Source organism: Nannospalax galili, unplaced genomic scaffold (assembly GCF_000622305.1).
Source record: "Nannospalax galili isolate Female #2095 unplaced genomic scaffold, S.galili_v1.0 scaffold632, whole genome shotgun sequence".
Lineage (NCBI taxonomy): Eukaryota > Metazoa > Chordata > Mammalia > Rodentia > Spalacidae > Nannospalax > Nannospalax galili.
This window is the reverse complement of record NW_008332816.1, coordinates 1339727-1360097: the sequence shown is the minus strand read 5'-3', so window position 1 is coordinate 1360097 and position 20371 is coordinate 1339727. Positions and strand designations below refer to the sequence as shown.

General features: G+C 45.4%; 1 protein-coding gene across 1 annotated transcript in view; it reads right to left on the bottom strand.

The window, feature by feature from the left end:
- The window catches only part of Lair1 (leukocyte associated immunoglobulin like receptor 1), a 15934-nt gene extending 11881 nt beyond the window's left edge, over positions 1 to 4053 (bottom strand). The window contains exons 1-2 of the mRNA XM_008827764.2: positions 3946 to 4053; positions 2949 to 2984 (exon numbers count right to left, since the gene is read on the bottom strand). Coding sequence (XP_008825986.1) covers positions 2949 to 2984; positions 3946 to 3979 — 70 coding nt within the window. The 5' untranslated portion in view covers positions 3980 to 4053. The remainder of the gene's footprint in view (positions 1 to 2948; positions 2985 to 3945) is intronic.
- Between the last annotated feature and the right edge of the window lie 16318 nt (positions 4054 to 20371).

Here is a 20371-nt window from a genome sequence, read left to right as displayed (position 1 = left end):
AGAATATTTTTAAACAAGATAATGTATATGCTAATTAGCTTGATGTAGTCCCTCTGCAGTATGTTGTTTACTTTGAAATATGAAGTAGTACACAGTAAAGACATGAAATTTTTGTCGATTTAAAAATTAAATTAAAAATCAGCCTGTGAGATGGTCCATAAATGGGCGAAACACTATAGTGTTCAAGAAAATGAAAGAAAGTCGAAGAGTCTATTGAATTTGACAGGGCAATGGGAACAGGATGTGGCTGCGATGAGCCCAGGTCACCAGGCCACAAGGAGACATAAGGTCTGGTTCTGTCTCAAGTGAGGCTGTGTGAGGCCTCAGGAAGAGGACTGAGCCTGGAAGTAAAAACATAGTAAAAAGCTTCTGATAAAATTGGAAAATTGTGGGGCCGGGAGTGGTGGTACATGCCTTTAATCCAGCACTTAGGAGGCAGAGGCAGGCAGATCTCTGTGAGTTCGAGGCCAGCCTGGTCTACATAGTAAGTTCCAGGTCATCTGGGGCTACAGGGAGACCCTGTCTCAAAAAGACCAAAAAGAAAAATTGAAAATTGTGGCTGGTGTGCTGGCCTACGCCTTTAATCCCAGCATCCCAGCACTCGGGAGGCAGAGGCAGGCGGATCTCTGTGAGTTCAAGGCCAGCCTGGTCTACATAGCGAGCTCCAGGCTAGCTGGAGGTACAGGGAGACCCTATTCAAAATTTTTTTAAAAAAAGAAAATTGTGGAAAGTTAAAGAATGATGCTTCTCTTTCTGCACGGTGCCAATGGGAGGGGAGGAGTGGACAGGGGAGCTGCCTGGGGAAGAAAAAAAAAAGACTAGTGAGAGGTGGTGGAGCTGTGGAAAGTAAAGGCCTGCTGGGAGGAAGTGGGGTCACCCAGGGTAGGTCCTTAGAGACTCTAAGTTCCCTGACCTTTTTCTGTTGTGGCTCCCCTCTGCTTCCTGCCTACATGACCGAGAGCTACTCTCCCACATCCTCCCTGCCATGATGAATTAAGCAAAATTAATCTCTCCTGCCTTAGTTGTTTCTGTCAGGTGTTCTGTCACAGCAACAAATCTGACTAATACACTGACTGTTGTAGCCAGCTGAAAAGCAAACATTTTCCAGTCTTACACCTTCTGAGCACCCCTTCCACACCAAAGCCTGGAATATTTGTGCTTGAAATTCCTTATCACCAACAGAAAATGGGTCAATGTCTATTCTTGGTTTCTGTTAGCAGCTGACATCACCACTATCAAAAACCCATGAAGTACCATAGTCCAGGGGTTGCCAGGGAGGGGCAGCTGGGAGGGAAGTTGGCACAAGTTTATACAGAGAAAGAGAAAGACCTGAAGTTAGAAATTGTGATGCACACCTTTAAAGTTGTGGGGGGTGTTATTCTTATTTTATGTGGATGGTGTATAGTTTGCATATATGTAAAATGCACCTGTATAGTACACTGCCTACAGAGGTCAGAAGAGGGTGTCAGATCCCCTGGAACTGGAGTTAAGGACAGTACTTAGCTGCCACGGGGGTGCTGGGAATTGAACCCGGGTCCTCTGCAAGAGCAGCCAGTGAGCACTCTTCACCACCGAGCCATCTCTCAGCCCCATGATGTACACCTTTAATCTCCATCTTGGGAATCAGAAGCAGGTGTCTATGAGTTCCAGGCTAGCCTGGCCTAAATATTAAATTCTAGACCATCTATGGCTACACAGTGAGACCTTGTCTTAAAAAAACAATAAAAATAAGAAACCTTGGGAAGAACTTAGTGAGGGCTCCACAGGACCTGCTGTCATTGTACATAAAAAGACACAGAAATATGAACTCTTGTGTTCCACCTTTGAAGACTGTCAAGGCCCTGTTAACGGAGGTCTGGAATTGAGAGACAAATCTCATAGGTTCAGCCTTAGTCACTATAGATGTGAATCATCTTTACAGACACCATGTCCCAAAGACACCTGATCCCCATGTCCATCACATGCAGGTACATACATGTAGGTAAGAGATAGAATCAACTCATATGTCAGTCAGTGGATGAATAGATAAAGAAAATGTGGTACACAGTCACATTAAAAATCTTCTCATCCTTAAGAGAGGAAATACTACCATTGGTGGCAATCTGAATGAATCTGGAGGGTATTGTGTTATGTAAACTAAGGCAGGCACAGGAGGACAGACTGCATGATCTCACTCAGGTAGAATCTAAGCGCATTCATGTCACAGAAATTGAGAGGAAGACTGGTTACTAAAAGGCTGGGGAGAAGGTGGATGGTCAAAGAGAAGATGCTGATCAAAGGTACAAAATTCCAGTTAGACAGGAGGATACATTCCAGAGCTCTGCTGTGCATTGCAGTAACACAGATTGTTCTTTCAAAATTCCAGTAAAAGGCTAGAGAGATGACTCAGCTGATAAGCGCACTGGCTGTTCTTGCAGAGGACCTGGGTTTGATTCCCAGCACCCACATGGCAGCTAACAACCATCTGTAACTCCAGTTCCAGGGGATCTGACCTCCGCAGGCATTGCATGACACAGGTGCACTTATATACATGCAGGCAATACACTCATACACATAAAATAATAAATAAAATATTTTAAAACCACAAAATTCCCATGAAGATAGACAGGCAGTGTTCTCACCACTAAAACTGATGGGTGTTAAGAGGTGATGGATGTGCAACTGAGTCTAATTTAATCATTGCATGATGCAGACATATATCAAACATGTTGTAGCCAATGAATATATATCGCTGGTATTTGTCAACTAAAACAACATTTAAATAAGAGAAAGAAAGACAGATGAAGACAGGGAGAGACCTGCTGAAGGCTACACATTTGGGGGTGTTTGTGATTATTTCAGGGAAGAGTCTAGGGCCTCCCTCCAGGCCTTACGGAGTGTACATTCCCCACATGCTCCCAGCCAAGGCTGCTCGTTGTTGAAGAAACAACCCAGAAGATGTGACTCACCTTCCTCCGTGTGGACCGTCCGTCCCAAGCACAGCACTGGAAGAGAAGACCAGTGAGAAAATCTCCCTCTACATGGCTTTATTTGAGAGCTAAATCTAGAAAGGTCTGGATGGGGGTGCACACATGCAGCCTCCTATGATTACCCAGCCAACCCTGCCCCACAGTAGTGTCTGAGTATTACCCTCCTTCTCGCTCTGAAATAATCCTAGAATATCCTCAAGGCCAGATATGGTCACACAGACCTGTAAACCCAGCTACTTAGGAGGATCACAAGTTCAAGTCCTGACTGGACTACAAAGTGATTTCAAAGTCAGATGTTCAAACATCTTAGTGAGACCCTGTCTCAAAATAAAAAGAAAGCTAATAGGCAAGAAGCAGTGGTAAGAGCTAGGGAACTATAGGCAGCTGGTAGCTGCTAGAGCAGAATAGTAAGGTATGAAGATCTGACGCTGGGTGGTTGATCACACTCCAGGGGATGGACCCCATGCCCAAGAGCATTTGGGAAACATAAATTAGAATTGATAGGCCTTAAAAATAATAGAGGACATGAAGTGATCAGGAAAGGGAGGTGGCAGTGGATCTCAGAGGAGATGGGGAGGGGAATCTGAATATATTCAAAATGAAGTGTATGAAATTCTCAAAGAATCAATGAAGCTGTTATTTTTTTAAAAGAGGGATGGGAATATAGCTCAATGGTAGAGTACTTGCCTAGCATGCATCAGGACCCAAGTTCAGTCTCTTAATACTAAGAAAAACAAGTGCTCCCAACACATCTCCCCTTCCAAATAGGCTCTCCCTAGTGCTCCCTAAAGCTGAACTTGTCCTCATACTCCATCCCTCTTCCTGGCACTGAATCCACAGGGGTAGCCTCCAAGTAGGGGACAGGGTATGGGGGTGCTCCTCCAAGGGGCCCCACCTCGGCTGGTGTCAGACCTGAGTAGAGAATAGACTCCCTTCCCTAATCACCTCTCCTATTCCTCAAGTTTCCAAGACTCACCGAGGACCAGCAGGGTGGTAGGATGAAGCAACATTGCTCAGAGCCAGCAGCCTGGACAGGTCTGGAGCTGAAGCCCTGCCGTAGACACAAGGAACAGGATGTGTAGACTGGAACTGATCACGGGTTACTACATCAGCCGCCTCGCACAAAGAGGAAGAGCTTTCTTTCCTCTCCCTTCCACTCTTCCCACCAGAGTCTTGGAGGGAAGGTCTTAGCTTCCCCCCAAAATGTGCCAGATCCCATGAGCTCAGGTGCAGCTGGGCTCATGCCCTGACATGTTCACCTTCCTCTTAGTCTGTGGGCCATAGAATAAAATTGTGCACATCAGTCCTCAGTCTACAAAGTAATGGTCATCTTTGAGTAAGGCGTTACAAAACACTCAAAGCCCACATTTCCTCATGTTGAAAATGAAAATCATAAAATCTCCCCAAGTATTCAATGTTATGATCTTCATAAAATACAAACCAGATATTTCACACATTGAAAATGCCCTGCCACAAATAACGATTTTTACCTCTTTTGTAGCTCTCCTGGTTTGTTTCTATATTGTTGTGACAAATTACTGTAACCAAAAGCAACTTGTCGTGAGGGTGGGAAAGGATTTATTTGGGTCACAGGATATAGTTGGTCACTGAAGGGCGCCAAAGCAGGAACTCAAGGAAAGAACCTGGAGGCAGGAACTGAAGCAGAGACCATGGAGGAATGCTGCTTTCTGTTTGCTTCCCTGGCTTGTTCAGTCTGCTTTCTTATACAGCCCAGGTCCACCTGCCCAGGGATGGCACTGCCCCACAGTATGCTGAATCCACCTACATCAATTAGCAATCAAGAAACATGGCCACAGGGCAGTCTGATCTGGGAAATTCTTCCGTTGAGGTTCACCCTTATTTAGTTTTTTTTTTTAAAAAATGTGTGTGTTTTGCCTGCATGCATGTAAGTGCACCTGTGTCATACAATGCCCCTGGAGGCCAGAAGAGGGCATCAGATCCCTGGAACTGGAGTTTTGGACAGTTGTTAATTGCTATATGGGTGCTGGGAATCAAAGTCGGGTCCTCTGCAAGAGCAGTCAGTTTTCTGAAGCATCTCTCTGGTCCTTGAGATTTTCTCTTCCCACATGACTCTAGGTTCATGTCAAGTCAACAACTGAAGCTACCTATGATAATCACATTTTTTGTTCAGTCAGCTAGTTTGTTGTATGTCTGTGGGGGGCTGCATGTGTGCCACAGTGCATGTGGAGGTCAGAGGAGCTTGTGTGGGAGTCAATGCTCTCCTTCCTCCATGTGGGCCCCAGGCTTGGTGCCAACCACCTTTACTGCTGAGCCTTGTCACCTGGATAATGCTTTTTTATATATATTTTATATGTTTTATTATTTTTATTTTATGTGTATGAGTGTATTGCCTGCATGTAGGTGAGTGCACCTGTCTCATGCAGTGCCATGGAGATCAGAAGAGGGCTTCGGATTCCCTTGGAACTGGAGTTAAGGACAGTTTGTAGCCACCATGTAGGTGCTGGGAATCGAACCTGGGTCCTCTGCAAGAGCAGTCAGTGCTCTTAACCGCTGAGTCTTCTCTCAGCCCCCTGGATAATGCTTTTTAAAAGACAACAAATGTGAGGATGTGCAAAAATTGTTTCCTTTTCATACTGTTAGTAAGAAGCCAGGGCCTGGACTGTCCCAGGGAATGCTTCATCTGAGTAGATGGGTCAGAAACACTTTGGGGAAGCAGCAGCCCTCCCTTCTTGTCATTAGTAGAAAGTGGGGAAAGGAGAGGAGAGAGAGAGAGCCCTTCCTCTTTGAGTGGGGCACCATGGAAACAAACCACTGTAAGACCCAGCAATACCCGTTCAGGTATATGTGTAAAGGGGGTGAAATGAAAATGCAAAAGAGATGCTGACACTCCCGAGATCATTGCAGTACTGTTCGCGGTAGCTAAGATCTAGAAACAATCCAAATAGCCATTAACTGATAAATGGTGCAGAAAATGTGGTTCCATACACACAGTGGGAAAAAGGGGGATAATGATGCGTGTGTGAAAATCCAGTCCTTGAAGACATTCTTCTAAACTAAACAGACAAGATCCTGAAGAACAAGTGTTGTATTATCCCCTTTATGAGGTATGTAAAGTAATCAAATCCACACTGGGTGTGCTGGCTCATGCCTGTAATGCAAGCCCGTGGGAGTGAGTTCAGGGCCAGCCTGGGCTATAGAGCAAGACCTGTCTCAAAAAATACAGACTAGGGAGCTGGAAATATGGCTCAGTGGTTAAGAACACTGGTTGTTCTTGCAGAAGACCCGGGTTCAAATCCCAGCACCCACATGGCAGCTAACAGCTGTCCTAACTCCAGTTCCAGGGGATCCAACAGCCTCTTCTGTCCTCCGTGGGCATTGCATGACATGGGTGCACTTACCTATACACAGGCAATACATGCATACACATAAAATAAAATAATAATTTTTTTTAGTGCACTTACCTACACACAGGCAATACATGCATACACATAAAATAAAATAATAATTTTTTTTAAATACAGAATAAGTCACAAGTCAAGTTCACAAAGGCAAAGCCTGGCATGTTGGCTCCAAGGGGCTGGAAGAGGGGGAAAATGGGGAAGCTATTTGTCAATGGGCAAAAATGCTTAGTAAATAACATGAATAGTTAGACAACATAAATTACAGTCAATGATACTGTACAGTTAAAACGTTAAGAGGCTTCGTGTTAAGTGTGAGATATTACATGTATGTGTAAAATAAATCCTATATTCTTTTCTTTAAAAGATTCATTTCACCTAGGTGTAGTGGCACACATCTTTAATCCCAGCCCTCAGGAGGCAGAGTCAGGTAGATCTCTGTGAAACTGAGGCCAGCCCAGTCTACATAACACGTTCTAAGACAGCTGGGGCTACAGGAAGACATTGTTGCAAGAAAAAAATCAATTTTATTTTTAATTACATATGTGCATGTGTGTCTGTGTACAGGTTTGTGATGCATGCAGTACCCACAGAGCCCAGAAGACTGTGTTGGAACCCTGGGAGCTGGTATTGCAGAGACCTTGAGCCACCGGACATGGGTGCTGGGAACTGGGCCTGGGTCCTCTAGAAGGGCAAGAAGTGCTAACCACTGAGCCATCTCTCCAGCCCTCTCCCAATATTCTTGCAGTGCCATTGGACCCAGGGTAGGACAGAGCAGCATATGCAAACCACCAAAATGATTGAATAGTCTGGTGACAGATCTTGAGACATGCCCTAGTGTTTGAGGATAGATAGATGCCTGGCTGGGCACCAGAATAAGGATCAATACCTGGAACAGGCAGTACGTCGGCACAGCACACTCTCGGGGTCTTAGGTCTCTCATCTGAGGATGGGTACAGTGAAGTCTCCCAGTCTTGACTCCAGCCAACACTGAAGATGGCTGACCCTACAGGTGGTACTCAGCTGTCCTCATAAGGGAAACTAGCTCTGTGTAAGAAGCTGTGTCCCAAGCCTGGGGGGTTGGAGAAAGAGGAAATTAAGTTTGCACTAAAACAATTTTAGCAATCCAGCATGTAGCTCATGCAGACTTTGAACTTGCAATCTTCCTACCTCAGCCTCCCGAACAGCTAGAATTATAGGTCTGTGTGACCAAGAGCAGTTTGTCCAAAGCGGCACAAATGACCAGGTATGACCAGTGATGCATAAAGCAGAATATCCCAGACCATCTAGGATTCAACACTCTCTGTAACAGAGAGTTTCATAAGGAGAACTCTGCCTTCTTTACTCCTCTCCTCCACTGCAACTGTATCATCACATGGTGATATACGGAGCTGCAACAGCCATTGTGTAACAAGATGGACCATGACAATCAAAATACCAAGCAGACTGCGGTAGAAAAGCCTAAGAGCCAGGGTCCCCAGACCCAGGACTGTCCTCCATCTCTGAATCTCTGAGATGCCTTTTTCTTCTTCTTCTTCTCTCTCTCTCTCTCTCTCTACACCATCAGGCCTGGCTCCATTCCAGAAACTCCTAAATAAGTAAATTACAAATGTCCTAGATTTTCTGTCAATGTGCCAGAGTCAGATTAAGATCATAGAGCAAACCTTAATCCTAAAAAATAATAATATACTGCTGACACAAAAGCGTGACTCTCATTTCAAAGGGGATAAGAGATAGATTATTCTGGAGCCAAATATGAGTGACCATAACCTGCAAACACAGACTCAGGGTACCCCAAATTTCATGTTCCAACGTGGTAACAATTTCACGAAGTTTTTACAGCAACAGAAAAAAGAAAAGACATAAATCAAGACACTTTCAAATACATTGACAGAAACATTAAGTAGGCAGATACAGCAAAAGAGAAATCCCAGCTATAAGCATCAGATGCTATCTGATGACATTCAGTCTTGTTTGGTGGAAGCTGGTGGTCTGCTAAATGAACACATTCCAAAAGGGTTTATCTGTTAATTACAGGATGCTAAGTCAGAAACGAAGGTAGGCAAGGAGTGGCTATTTAGGGGACTAAAGAAGGCCCAAGATAAACAGTAATAAGACTCTGGACATTCCAAACTCTCCACAATCCCTGATGTTCTAATCAATTACTCAGGCTTTGTAGAATGTTCAGTTTCAAGACGCAGTTTTCCTGGGAACTTCATTCACAATACCAACTAAAACTGCTCAGCAACATTTTTAATTGTTACAATTCTCAAAGAAATGGAAACTTGGAATGTAGCTCAGGGGCAGAGTGCCTCCCTAGAGTCCACCAGTGAGGGTCTAGGGGTGTGGTTCTGTTGTAGAGCACTGGCCTAGATTCCCCCAGTGCGGGACTTGGGGATGCGGCTCAGGGATAAACCATTTGCCTAGAATCTTCCATTGAGGCGCTGGGGTATGGCTCAGTGGTACAGCACCTGCCTAGACTCCACCAGTGAGGGGCTGGGGGTGTGGCTCAATGATAGAGTGCTTACCTAGAATGTACCCTGGGTTCAATCCCCAATACCACATAAAACATGACATCATTGAGCATGGTGGTGCACACCTGTAATTTCAGCACTCGGGAGGTGGAGACAGGAGGATCAGGAGCTCAAGGACTTCCTCAGCTACATAACAAGTTTGAGATCAGCATTGCTTTATGAGAAGTTCTCTCTCTAAAGAAAAGAAAAAGTAGCATTGAATCTCTATTTCACACCATTTCTTAAACAAACTGCCCCACCCCCATCAAAAAAAATAGAAACAGTGAGGACTACACAGACAAACTTAAAGGCTGATGGGTTCTTGAAGGTCAGGGTGACACAGAGTCTGGTTTTCGCCTGGAGAGGGATGACGTGGGCTTTTTTTCATGCTTTGTAGGCCATAGGTCCAGGAAAATGAAGCTCAGCAGTCACCCCGGTAAGGAGCTAAGGAAGACCTTCCCTTTGATTAGCCAGATTCCAGAAGTTTCTACACGACCATTATAAGAACTCAAGTTACTCACCCAGTGTCTATGGGCTGCAAAGAACACATTTGTGTTGGAGCTGGGCATTCAACAAAGGGCCAAGAACAATTTCTGAAACGTGGGTGATGGTTCCTGAGCATTTACATCAAATGCACGTTGCCTTATTTTTAAATTTTCAATAGTAAATTTTAATCAGCTTCATCAAAGAATAATTTTATAAACAATACTATATGCAATCCCATAAATATGAATTCCAGCAACCTCCTATTCAAGATGTTGCTTTTATCATCAAGACAAGCTGCTTCACAGGGCTGGAGAGATGGCTCAGTGGTTAAGAGCACTGGCTACTTTTGCAGAAGACCTGGGTTTGGTTCCTGGTACCCACAATGGCAGCCAACAACCAACCATAATTCCAGTTTGAGGGGATCTGACACCTTCTTCTGACCCCCTCTGGCATTGCATGGCACAGGTGCACTTACACACATGCAGGCGATACACTCATACATACAATAGAAATAATAAATTTTAAAAAAAATTTTTGGTCTTTTTGAGACAGGGTCTCCCTGTAACCCGACCTGTCCTGGAACTCATTATGTAGATCGGGCTGGTCTTGAACTCACAGAGATCTGCCTGCCTCTGCCTCCCGAGTGCAGGGATTAAAGGCATGCGCCACCACATGCGGCTTTAAATAAATATTTTAAAATAAACTAAATAAAAAGATGCTTTGTGCTCCCTCACCCCCAGATGACCACTGAACTGTGTTTATTTTTAACAACTTTTGGTTAGCTTATTTTATGTTTATTTTCACTTTTACAATATCATACTTGTATACAATGTATACAAGAAAAGTATACAAAGTATACTTGTATACCTTCACCCCACCACTAAGCTCTCTTACCCCCTCCCAATCCTACTGACCCCCTTTTTCTTCCCAACTAGGCCTCCTCCCACCCTCATGTCCCTCTTTTCCTTTCTCACTCTCTCAGGCCCCTGCTCAGGCAGTGTGTGCATGATTGCAACCAGGAGGTAGCGCCCCACTGCACACCTCCTCATCCTTAGGTTCCCGTGTCCTTCCACCCTACCTCCATGATGTTCCATGACCTGGGCCTTGGAGGTGGTGACATAGATGTCCTGTTTGGGTCCAAGCGCCCAGCTGTGTCTTATTGTCAACACTTTGACCAGTTATCAGTCCCCACTTTGACCTCACCTACTGCATTAGTCTGTGGATCTAAACATATATATTTAGAAGGCAGTTTAACTACATGTCTATCTGGTAAGACATGAGCAGTACATTCCCCAAGAGGGACTGTGATTCACTGATTTTTTTAAAGGCATTCCTCACCTGGTAATTATCTAGACTTGCAGGAAAGTTGCAGCGGTACAACGTTCCCATGCACCCTCCATTCCATCTCCCCCACTGTTCCAATTCTACATCCTCATTGTTCTAGTTTGTTGCTCTATTGCTGTGACAAAACACTCTGACCAATACCAACTTGGGGAGGAAAAAGTTTATTCAGTTTACATCTCCTGGGTCACAGTTCATTAGGGAACCTAAGATAGAAACTCAGGGCAGGAACCTGGAGGCAGGAGCTGGAGCACAGGCCATGGAGGAATGCTGCTTACTGGCTTGGTCCCCTGGCCCTGACTCAGCCTGCTTTCTTATACAACACAGGCCCACCTTCCCAGGGGTGGCACCACCCACAGTGGGCTGGACCCTCCCACATCAGTCAATAATCAAGAAGATGCCCCACAGACATAGCCACAGGACAGTCCAATGGAGGCAATTCACCAATTGAGGCTCCCTCTACCCAGGTGTGTCAAGTTGACAACTAAAGCTTCCAGCACACTCATGGTGCACCTGTTCAAACCAAGAAATTAACACAGGTGCATTAACTAAATGACAGGCTTTGGCTTCTATTAGGTTTTCTTTTTTGAATATTTTGATTGATTGGAGAATTTCAGGCAATGTATTTTGATCGTACTCAGATCCCCTCCCCCATCTTCACTCCCCACCTTATCCCTGATTTTATATCCTATATTATTATTTGTCCTTTTTTAAAAGATCTATCACATCTAATCTGTGTTTCCTGGATGCTTTTGAGTGTGGGTCTATCCCTGGGAGTCTGGTCAACCTACTAGTTACCATTCCAGTCATGAAAACTGACTCGCCCTCTCCCCAAAGTTATCAGTTGCCAATAGATTCTCAGCTAGGACTGGGTCTTCCTGACAACCTCTCCCATCCGTGCTGGTTATTTTATTTTATTTTCATTTGCCTACATGTATGTAAGTATGCCACCTGTGTGCCTAGTGCCCAAAGAAAGAAGAGGACATCAGATCCCCTGGGGTTGGACTTAAGGATAGACATTAGTCACCATGTGGGTGCTGGAAATCAAACCTGGGTCCTCTGGAGGAGCAGTAAGTGTTCTTAACCACTGAGCCATCTCTCCAGCCTCCCATTCCTTTACTAAAGTTATTTTCCTGTGCCAGGATCCAATCATGGATTGGAAGTTTTGAGAAGTTCCCCTTCTCAAAACTTTGTGGAAGACCTCCTAGTCTCCTGGCTGGATCCTGATTAATACTTCCAACATGCTTGAATAACAACTGCCACAGAGTGTGGGGTCTCTCCCTTCCCTCATGGGTCGTTGGCCACCGGTCCATGAGGACAGAGGGAGCAGAAGCAACGAACAGGGTCAGGACTGCCAGTGAGCACTGACGGAAGAAAGCCCTTACAGGGAGGCAGGTTCAGTGATGCAAACAGCTCCAGGTTCAGTGAAACAGCTCCATTTATTTAGTGGGATGTTAGGGAAAATATAGTGTGGAGGCAGCAGCCAATGCTTCAGCTGATAGGTGCTCAGAGTACGCTTTATTTACATGCGGCAGGAGATCCTATCATGCAACCTTGGGGAAATGCCTAATTATTGTATAGAAAAAACCTGGGGTTAGTTTTATTGCAGGTAACTATGCCAAAGGTCATGTTTCAAATGAGGCCAAGCATCCGTGCTTGGCTGCACTTTCCAGGTAAGTCAGGCAGAGAGCAGGAGGCCTCCGCTGAGAAGGGGAGTCCTTCCATATAGCGCCGAGCCCCTTAGAGCTATCCGGACATGGAGGACTACAACCCTAGCAGCAGAGTTCCCCGACAACAGAGGAGGTGGAAAGTGAGGCTGCATTGAACACTAGGAAGTGGAATTCCTGACAAAGACACAGGAACACTGGGTTTGAATCCCAGAACCCACATGGTGGCTAACAACCATCCATAACTCCAGTTCAAGGGGATCCGACGCCCTCTTGTGTCCTCCACTGGCACTGCACGACAGGGGTGCACTTACATACGTGCAGGCATAACACTCATACACATAGAACGAAATAAAAATAATTTTTTTAAAAAAGAAATGTAGCTGAGCAAGTCAGAGAAGCAAATCAGTCAGCAGCTTCCTCTAGGGTTCCTGCCTCTGTTCCTGCCCTGACCTCCCTCAGTGACGGGCTGTGGTTAGAAAGTGCAAGCCAAGTAAACTCTTTCGTCCCTGTTTCTTTTGATCATGATGTTTATCACAGCAAAAGAAATCAAACTAGGATATACACACAACACCACACACACACACACACACACACCACACCACCACCAACAACAACAAATAAAATTGAATAGGAATGTTTTTATTATTTATTGAGCTTTTGTACATTTCATAGAACAGTTCTTAATCAAATTTAGATCCCCTCCCCTATCCATGGTCCCACCCCTAGTGGACTTCATGCATTCTGTCATACATGTTAATCAAGTCAAATCCAGTCAAGACATTTGTACCCAGATGTCCTTTGGTGCAAATTCATTTACTGGAGCGTAGTCAGTCTATCTGGAGATCATAAGTAAGGTCTACTCTTCCTCACCCAGCAGCTATCAGTCTCCAACAGTTCTCAGTCTAGGGCCAGACTGCCAACCATTTCCCTCACTTTACTGTGGGCCCTTGTCTGATTATGTCAGCATGGATTTTGTGCTTGATGCCACCATTGCCACAAGTTCACGCATGTAAGCTTCCAGTGGCCTGAAAGCGTCTGTTTCCCTGTGTTCATGGACCTACCCTGGCTCTTACCATCTGTCTGCCCCCTCTTCCACAATGGTCCCTGAGCCATGGGTGGGTGATGTTTAATATAGGAGTCCTATTCAAGGGCACACACTCTGCAGTCTCTTATTCTCTAATACTTGGCCAATTGTGGCCTTCTGTGTGCATCCCACTCTGTTGCATAAGGAAGCTTCGCTGGTGAGAGTTGAGGGATGCACTAGTTTTCTCTCTACCCCCTGTTCCTCTGTGTTCCATGAGCCTTAGATGCAGAGGTTCCAGTGTTGTTGTTGTATAAAAGGGGATCCAAAGACCTCTTCTGACCTCCACTGGGCATTATATAACAACAACACGCATGCACTTACATACATGCAGGCAATACTCTCATACACATAAAATAATAAAAAATAATATATAAGGGGCACTTGAGAGATGGCTTAGTGTTTAAGAGCACTGGCTGCTCTTCCAGATGACCCACGTTCAGTTCCCATTACCCATATGGCTGCTAACAACATCCATAACTTCTGTTCTAATGCAGGTATTGTATGCACTTGGTACACCTTCGTTGAGGTGGGTCTCAGTGGATGAAATCACGATAATCCCCTGCACACATGCCCAAAGGCCCACTTTCCAGAGGAGCCTAGATTCTGTCAAGTTGACAGTTAACACAAACCATCACACCCTCCACGTGGCCACTCAACATCATGGAGAGGGTGCACACACATGTCTTTGTTACACAGTTGTTTTTACTGCCCGATGCATGTGGTCTGTGTAAGAAATACTCATGGAGATAAACGGGGCTATGTTCTGTCTGTTCAGCCCTGCAGTATGAGTTCCTCTTGCAGAGTGACTGGCTCATCTCTCTCATGATGAACCTCTTGTCAAGGTGAAGTTCTAACAGCACCTGAGATTTACAAAACCACCTGTGGACGGCCTGACTTGTGGCTGGTCTGAGAACTCTCGCACATGATTCGGAATGAAGGGGGACCGCCAAGAGAGTCTGACTGCTTCCCCCTCCTAACTGTCGCTGTGTTGGACTCTGAGCAGGTAATGAGTCTAGTCATAATCCACTCCCGTCTTCTCTGTTCACAGACAACAGAATGTGGGACTGGGGAGCTTTGAGGGCACATCGATGTCCCCCTACTGCCAACCCCAGTAAGGTAGCTTCTAGTGGAGGTAATATTGAAAGTCAGTTGATCATAAGTGTTGTGAGTGTGACTAGGGAATTAAAAATGTGCCTGGATAACCATAGCACCTGTCTGATCCGAAACTAGAGAACTCACAGACCTGGGAGCTCCTTACCCCAAGTAGACCCCAGGTGCCTGCTCTCGTGATGCACAAAGCCTGACTCAGCTCAAATGAGATATAGGGGAAGTCCCTGGAAGTAAGTCAACATGTCTTTTGGGATTTTAGTGCTGGGATTTATGCATAGAGAAACCCCTGATCACACGAGTCCTTCCTTTTTAACCAACCACAATGGGATCTCCATGTTAGGACAGAATATAGTTCTGAGAATCTGGGGCAGGATTTATCAGGGCCAGGTGTGCTCTACCACACACAAGCTTACAAAGGAATATAGGGTGCAACCTCACCTCAGCCAGAATCCACATTTGATGGCACCTCCCAGGGATAGGTCCAGCCTGCAGCATACAAGCCTGGTGCTGGGTGGACACTGCATCCCCCCAGCCCCCACTCAACCCCTCCTGTAGGAGGAAGTATGGCCTGAACAACCAGCACATGCAGGGCACAAACACACCAAAAACATCCGGCTGAGGCAAACCTGTGTTCTGCCAAAAGACATAGAGATGGCTGACGCAAAAATGGCCTGATATAGAGAGTCAATGAGGAACAGACACGACCTATCAATGGACCAATGGGACACCTGAGGGGGGTTATAAGGGAGCCCCATATCCGCAATAAATGAGTCTGCAGCTGCTCGTACTGTCTGCTTCTCACCTGACTCCCGGTCTGGTGTCTGTGTCGTGACTCCACACCAACTCTACCCCCGCCTGGAGGGCCCCAGGACACCCACAACACCCTCCAAAGCAGAGAATCATGTTGTCTACACAGGGATGCAGTCCCCACCACACAAAGGCTGTCAGATGTACGGCAGGCCTGGCCCTATCCTCCTTGGGTCTAGCCCTGCACACTATGGTGTTTCTGAGGCCTGACAGGACAGGCAGAGGTGTGGGGGATAATGCTCTGTACAGCCCAGGCAAGTCAGCATGCTGTGGTTTCTCCACTGACTTTCTCACAAAAAATGAAGCAACTCTTTCCCTCAGATCTGGTCCTTTTCACCTCTGACCTCGCCGGGTTGAGAAGTGTTTCCTACAGTGACTGATGTCTGCAGTTTCACAAGCCCCATCTGCCCCGCGGATGTCCACCACCAGACACCAAACTCAGATGGATTGTTTAACTCTGTTTAAGAAGTACAATAGAAACTTGATAGACACTTGAGGCTCATAGCAAAATTGGCCCAAAGGCAAAGAGAGTTTCTAGTATATTGGAAACTGCCCCCCGGACTCCCCCACTATCAACACCCCCACCAGAGTGGTACATTTGTTCCAACCGATAACCCTACAGGGATGCATCGTGTCATCTAGGATCCATAGCTCACACAAGGCTCATGCTGTGCTGTGCACCCTGTGGGTTTGGACAGATGTCTAATGACACGTATCCACAATTATGGAAACACACAGAGTAGTGTGTCACCCCCAAAACCACCTGTGCTACATCTATTTATCTCTCCTTCCTTACCCCCCAATTCCTGGTAGGTGCTGATTTTTTTACTGTTTTTATTGCCTGTGTGTGTGTATCTGGAAGCTTGTATGTGTGTCTGTGTATATGTATCAGTGTCTGTGTGTATCTCTGTGTCAGTGTGTGTCTGTGTTTGTGTATAAGTGTGTCTGTATATATGTATCGATGTCTGTGTGTGTACCTGTGTGTGTCTGTGTGTCTTTGTGCATCTGTGTCTGTGTGTGTCAATATGCATCTTTGTGTGTGTCTCTGTGTGTCTCTATCTGTATGTGTGTGTGTCTGTGTTTATGTATATGTCTGTCTGTGTGTGTGACTATGTGTGCCTCTGTGTGCCTCTGTGTGTCTCTGTGTCTGTGCATGTGCGTGCGTGTGTGTGCATGTGTGTGCATGTGTGTGTGTGTGTGTGTGTGTGTGTGTGTGGTGCTGAGTATAGAACCTGTGTTAGTTTTCTCATTGCTGTGACAAAACACTTGGTAACAGCAAGTTAAGGAAGGAAGGGTTTCTTTTGGCTCGCAGTTCCGGGGCACATTTCACCACAACAGGGATGGCATGGCGGTGGGAGTGAGGGGCAGCTGGTCACATTGCAGCCACATTCAGGAAGCAGAGAGACGAAATGTTGCTGCTTATTTTTTCTTTTTTATTCAGTCCAGTACCTCAGCCCATGAGAAAGTGCCTCCCCTCCTCAGGCTGGGTCTTCCCTGCACTGTTAAACATTTATGCAAACATCCCCATACATACACCCAGAGTGTGTTTCCATGGTGACTGAATCCCATCAAGCTGGCAATGAGGATCAGCCATCTCAGAATTCAAGTTTCCATGCATGCTAAGCAATTTTCAGAATATCTTATAGCTGGAGTCAGGTCATATGTCAGGTCATATGTGGCCTTTTCAGACTGGTGTCATTCACTTTGTGACACACATTTTTCTCCAAGTCTTTTCATGGCTTGAGAGTACCTTCCTTTTCAACACTGAATAATATTCCAAATCATCTGGATATCACAGCTTATCCATTTGCTGAAAGGCATCTGAGTTGATTCTCAGTTTGGATAATTATGGATAAAGCTGGTACTTACCCACTTGTAGGTTTTGTGTAGATGTAGGTTTTCAGCTCTTGAGTAAATAACAAGGATCCTGGCTGCTGCATCCTATGGAAGGACCCACTTGCTTTTGTAAGAAATGGATACACTGTGTCTGCCACGGCTGTACCATGCTGACTCCCCAAGTCAAGACTCACGTTCATATCACTCCACCCTGCATCCCACCCTCACCACTGTGCATTCCCATCCCATCACTCCACCCTGCATCCCACCCTCACCACTGTGCGTTTCCATCCCATCACCCCACTCTGCATCCCTCCCTCACCAGTATGCACTGCCACTGCACTAGATTTTGGCCATTCTAACAGGCCTTCATGAAAACTTGGTTCCTGAGATGTTGGAAGGGGTTCAGGACTCTGGCTGCAAAGTCAAACTTTAGACCAAGTTCTTCCTCTAACTCAGTCTCCCACAGCCTCTGTGACCTGAGTGAGTCATTTTCCCTGCAAACTTCTATGGATATGAACTTGTGAATCTCCTTTCTCAGAAGTCAATCAGTTGAGAGTTATCAGTTTCCTATCACATACTCAGTGTCAGTTGATGAGAACACAAAACAGTCAGTCCCTGCCCTCAACAGGGCTCCCAGTCCAACCAGAAAGACAGAATCAAGAAACTGTTCACAAAGGGGCTGCAGGGATGTCTCATCAGTAAAGAGCACTCTTGCAGAAGACCCAAATTCAGTCTCCAGCACCCACCTCAGATACTTCACACTGCCTGTAACTCCAGCTCCAGGGGATCTGATGCTCTCTCCTCTGGACTCTGAGGGCACCTGCAACTCACATGCATGTACACATACATACACACACACACACACACACACACAATTTAAAAATAAGCATAAATATTTGAAAATTACAAATATTTTTAAAAGCTGGGTATGTAGTTCAGTTGGTAGATTGATACCTAACATACATGAAGCCCTGGGTTTGATAAACTGGGCATGGTGGCACATGCTAGTAATCGCAGAATTTGGGAGGTGGAGGTAGATAGAGCTGAAGATCATCCTTGGCTACACAGCAAGTTAGAAGACAAACTGGTCTACATGAAACCTGGCTCCAAAAAAGACTGTCACAAATTATTTGCCCCTGTAATGTAAGAATTAAGAATATTACCACTGGGAGGCTGTATCTCAGTGGCCGAGTGTTTGACCAGCATGCATAAGGTCTGAGGTTCAATCCCCAATAAAGGTAAAAAATAAATGAAATAAGAATTAAGAATATCATTAGCCAATGTAATAAGTACGTGTTAAAATACCAGTAACTTCAAACAAGGGGATTTTGTTTCTAATTCCATCATAAATGACCAATGCAGGCTTGCTGGTCATTAAAATTCAAACACCAGAATTTTCCGTCTGTGGTTTCAACCATCCCCTTGGGCAATGGTTTCTCTACTGCCCAAACATTAAAATATCAAGTCTCAGAGAATATATATCCATTCATAGAATTCACAAGTGAGTTGTGTGTGTTGGAACACATCTATGATCCTAACACATGAGAGGCTGAGGTGGGGTGGGGGGAGGTGTCTCAAGTTCTGGTCTAGCCTGAGCTACATAGGGAGACCCTGACTCAAAACATAAAAGAAACCAATAACAACAAAGAAAAGAAAGGCATTGCTTTGGAAATGATACATCTCTGCTCAGATTTCTTGGTGATAAGTATTCACGTTAGTTACATGTAGATGCAACAGAAAATAAAATTGTGGTTTTCGATGGGTGCCACTTCCCAGAAACTGTGTGGGTTAACGAAATGGGAAATATGTTCTTTCTGGTGAGATGTTGACTTTTTTCTAGTTCCCTGTCTAGAGCTTGTAATGCTAATTACTCTTGCCTTTACTTCTCCTTCACATCTCCCATTCATGATTCAAGGACTTTCTTTTCTCCTTAGAGACAATAGTTATGCAATCTGGGAGTCTTTTAGATAGACCCACTGAAGGGGTACTCCAATTGCCCCACCCTGTGTCCCTGTTCAGCATGGAAGAAGCCAGAGTGGTCAGCATCCCTATTCTCTGTTGGCAATTTGGGTAACATATTCAGAGGATGGTGTGCTAAGAATAGGAGGTAGGAACTGGCTAGGCAGTTAGGGTAAAAAGACCCCAAAGAAATGTAGCCAGTTTCTTGGCTAAAAGTTAAAATGTCCTTGGGCCTGTTAGCAACATACTCTGTTCCAAGGCCAAAAATGTCACAAGCATTTGGGAGCTTGTATCTAATCCTTAAAAGATTATAGGGTTACCTCTTCAGAGGGGGGAATGTTGGAGGGGAGGGAGTGGGTGTGGATTTTATCAAAACACCTTATATGCATGTATGAAATTCTCAATAACGTTTTTGTAAATATTTTAAAAAACGATTTACCTTTATGTGTGTGTGTGTGTGTGTGTGTGTGTGTGTGTGTGTGTGTAAATACCACACGTGTGTGGGAACCCAGAAGCCAGACATTTGTGTGTAAATACCACATGTGTGTGGTTACCCAGAAGCCAGACGAGGACATTAGCTCCTTTGGAGCCGAAATTAGAGGTCGCTGTGAACCACCCGACATAGGTTCTGGGAATTGATCTTGGGTCCTCCGGAAGAGCAGCAAGCTCTCTCGACCATAAAGCTACCTCTCCAGGCTGGAAGGGTTTGTTTTAGCTCACATTTCAAAGGAAATAGCCCAGTGTGTTATGGAGGCTGTAGGCTATAGTTTGTGGTGGCAAGAGCTTCCAACATGGATTGGTGGATCAGGAAACAGGGCAGGCACCGCCATGGGGCCAGGAGGCAACCATCAAAGCCCACCCCTAACGATCTGTGTCCACCAGCTAGGCACCATGGCCCCAAGTTCCACAACATCCCAAAATAGCGCCACCTTCTGGAGATGAGGTGCTCAGAAATGTGAGCTGGGAGATGCTTCACATTCACAGGACAACAAATGTGTGTGTAACTCTCCCCAAACAACCTTACTTTAACCTTGACCCTCACCCTGCCCTATCCACCCTAAGATGAGCAATGACTTTTTACCCAGTGGGAACATACCAACTTGAAGCTTTAAGTAACACCAAAGGGAGACATTCTCCAGCTCCCCCAAGAAACCAGCACAAGTCCCCAATAAGCTACTCGTATCTGCCACCAGTATCTACAGTAGAGGGTGGT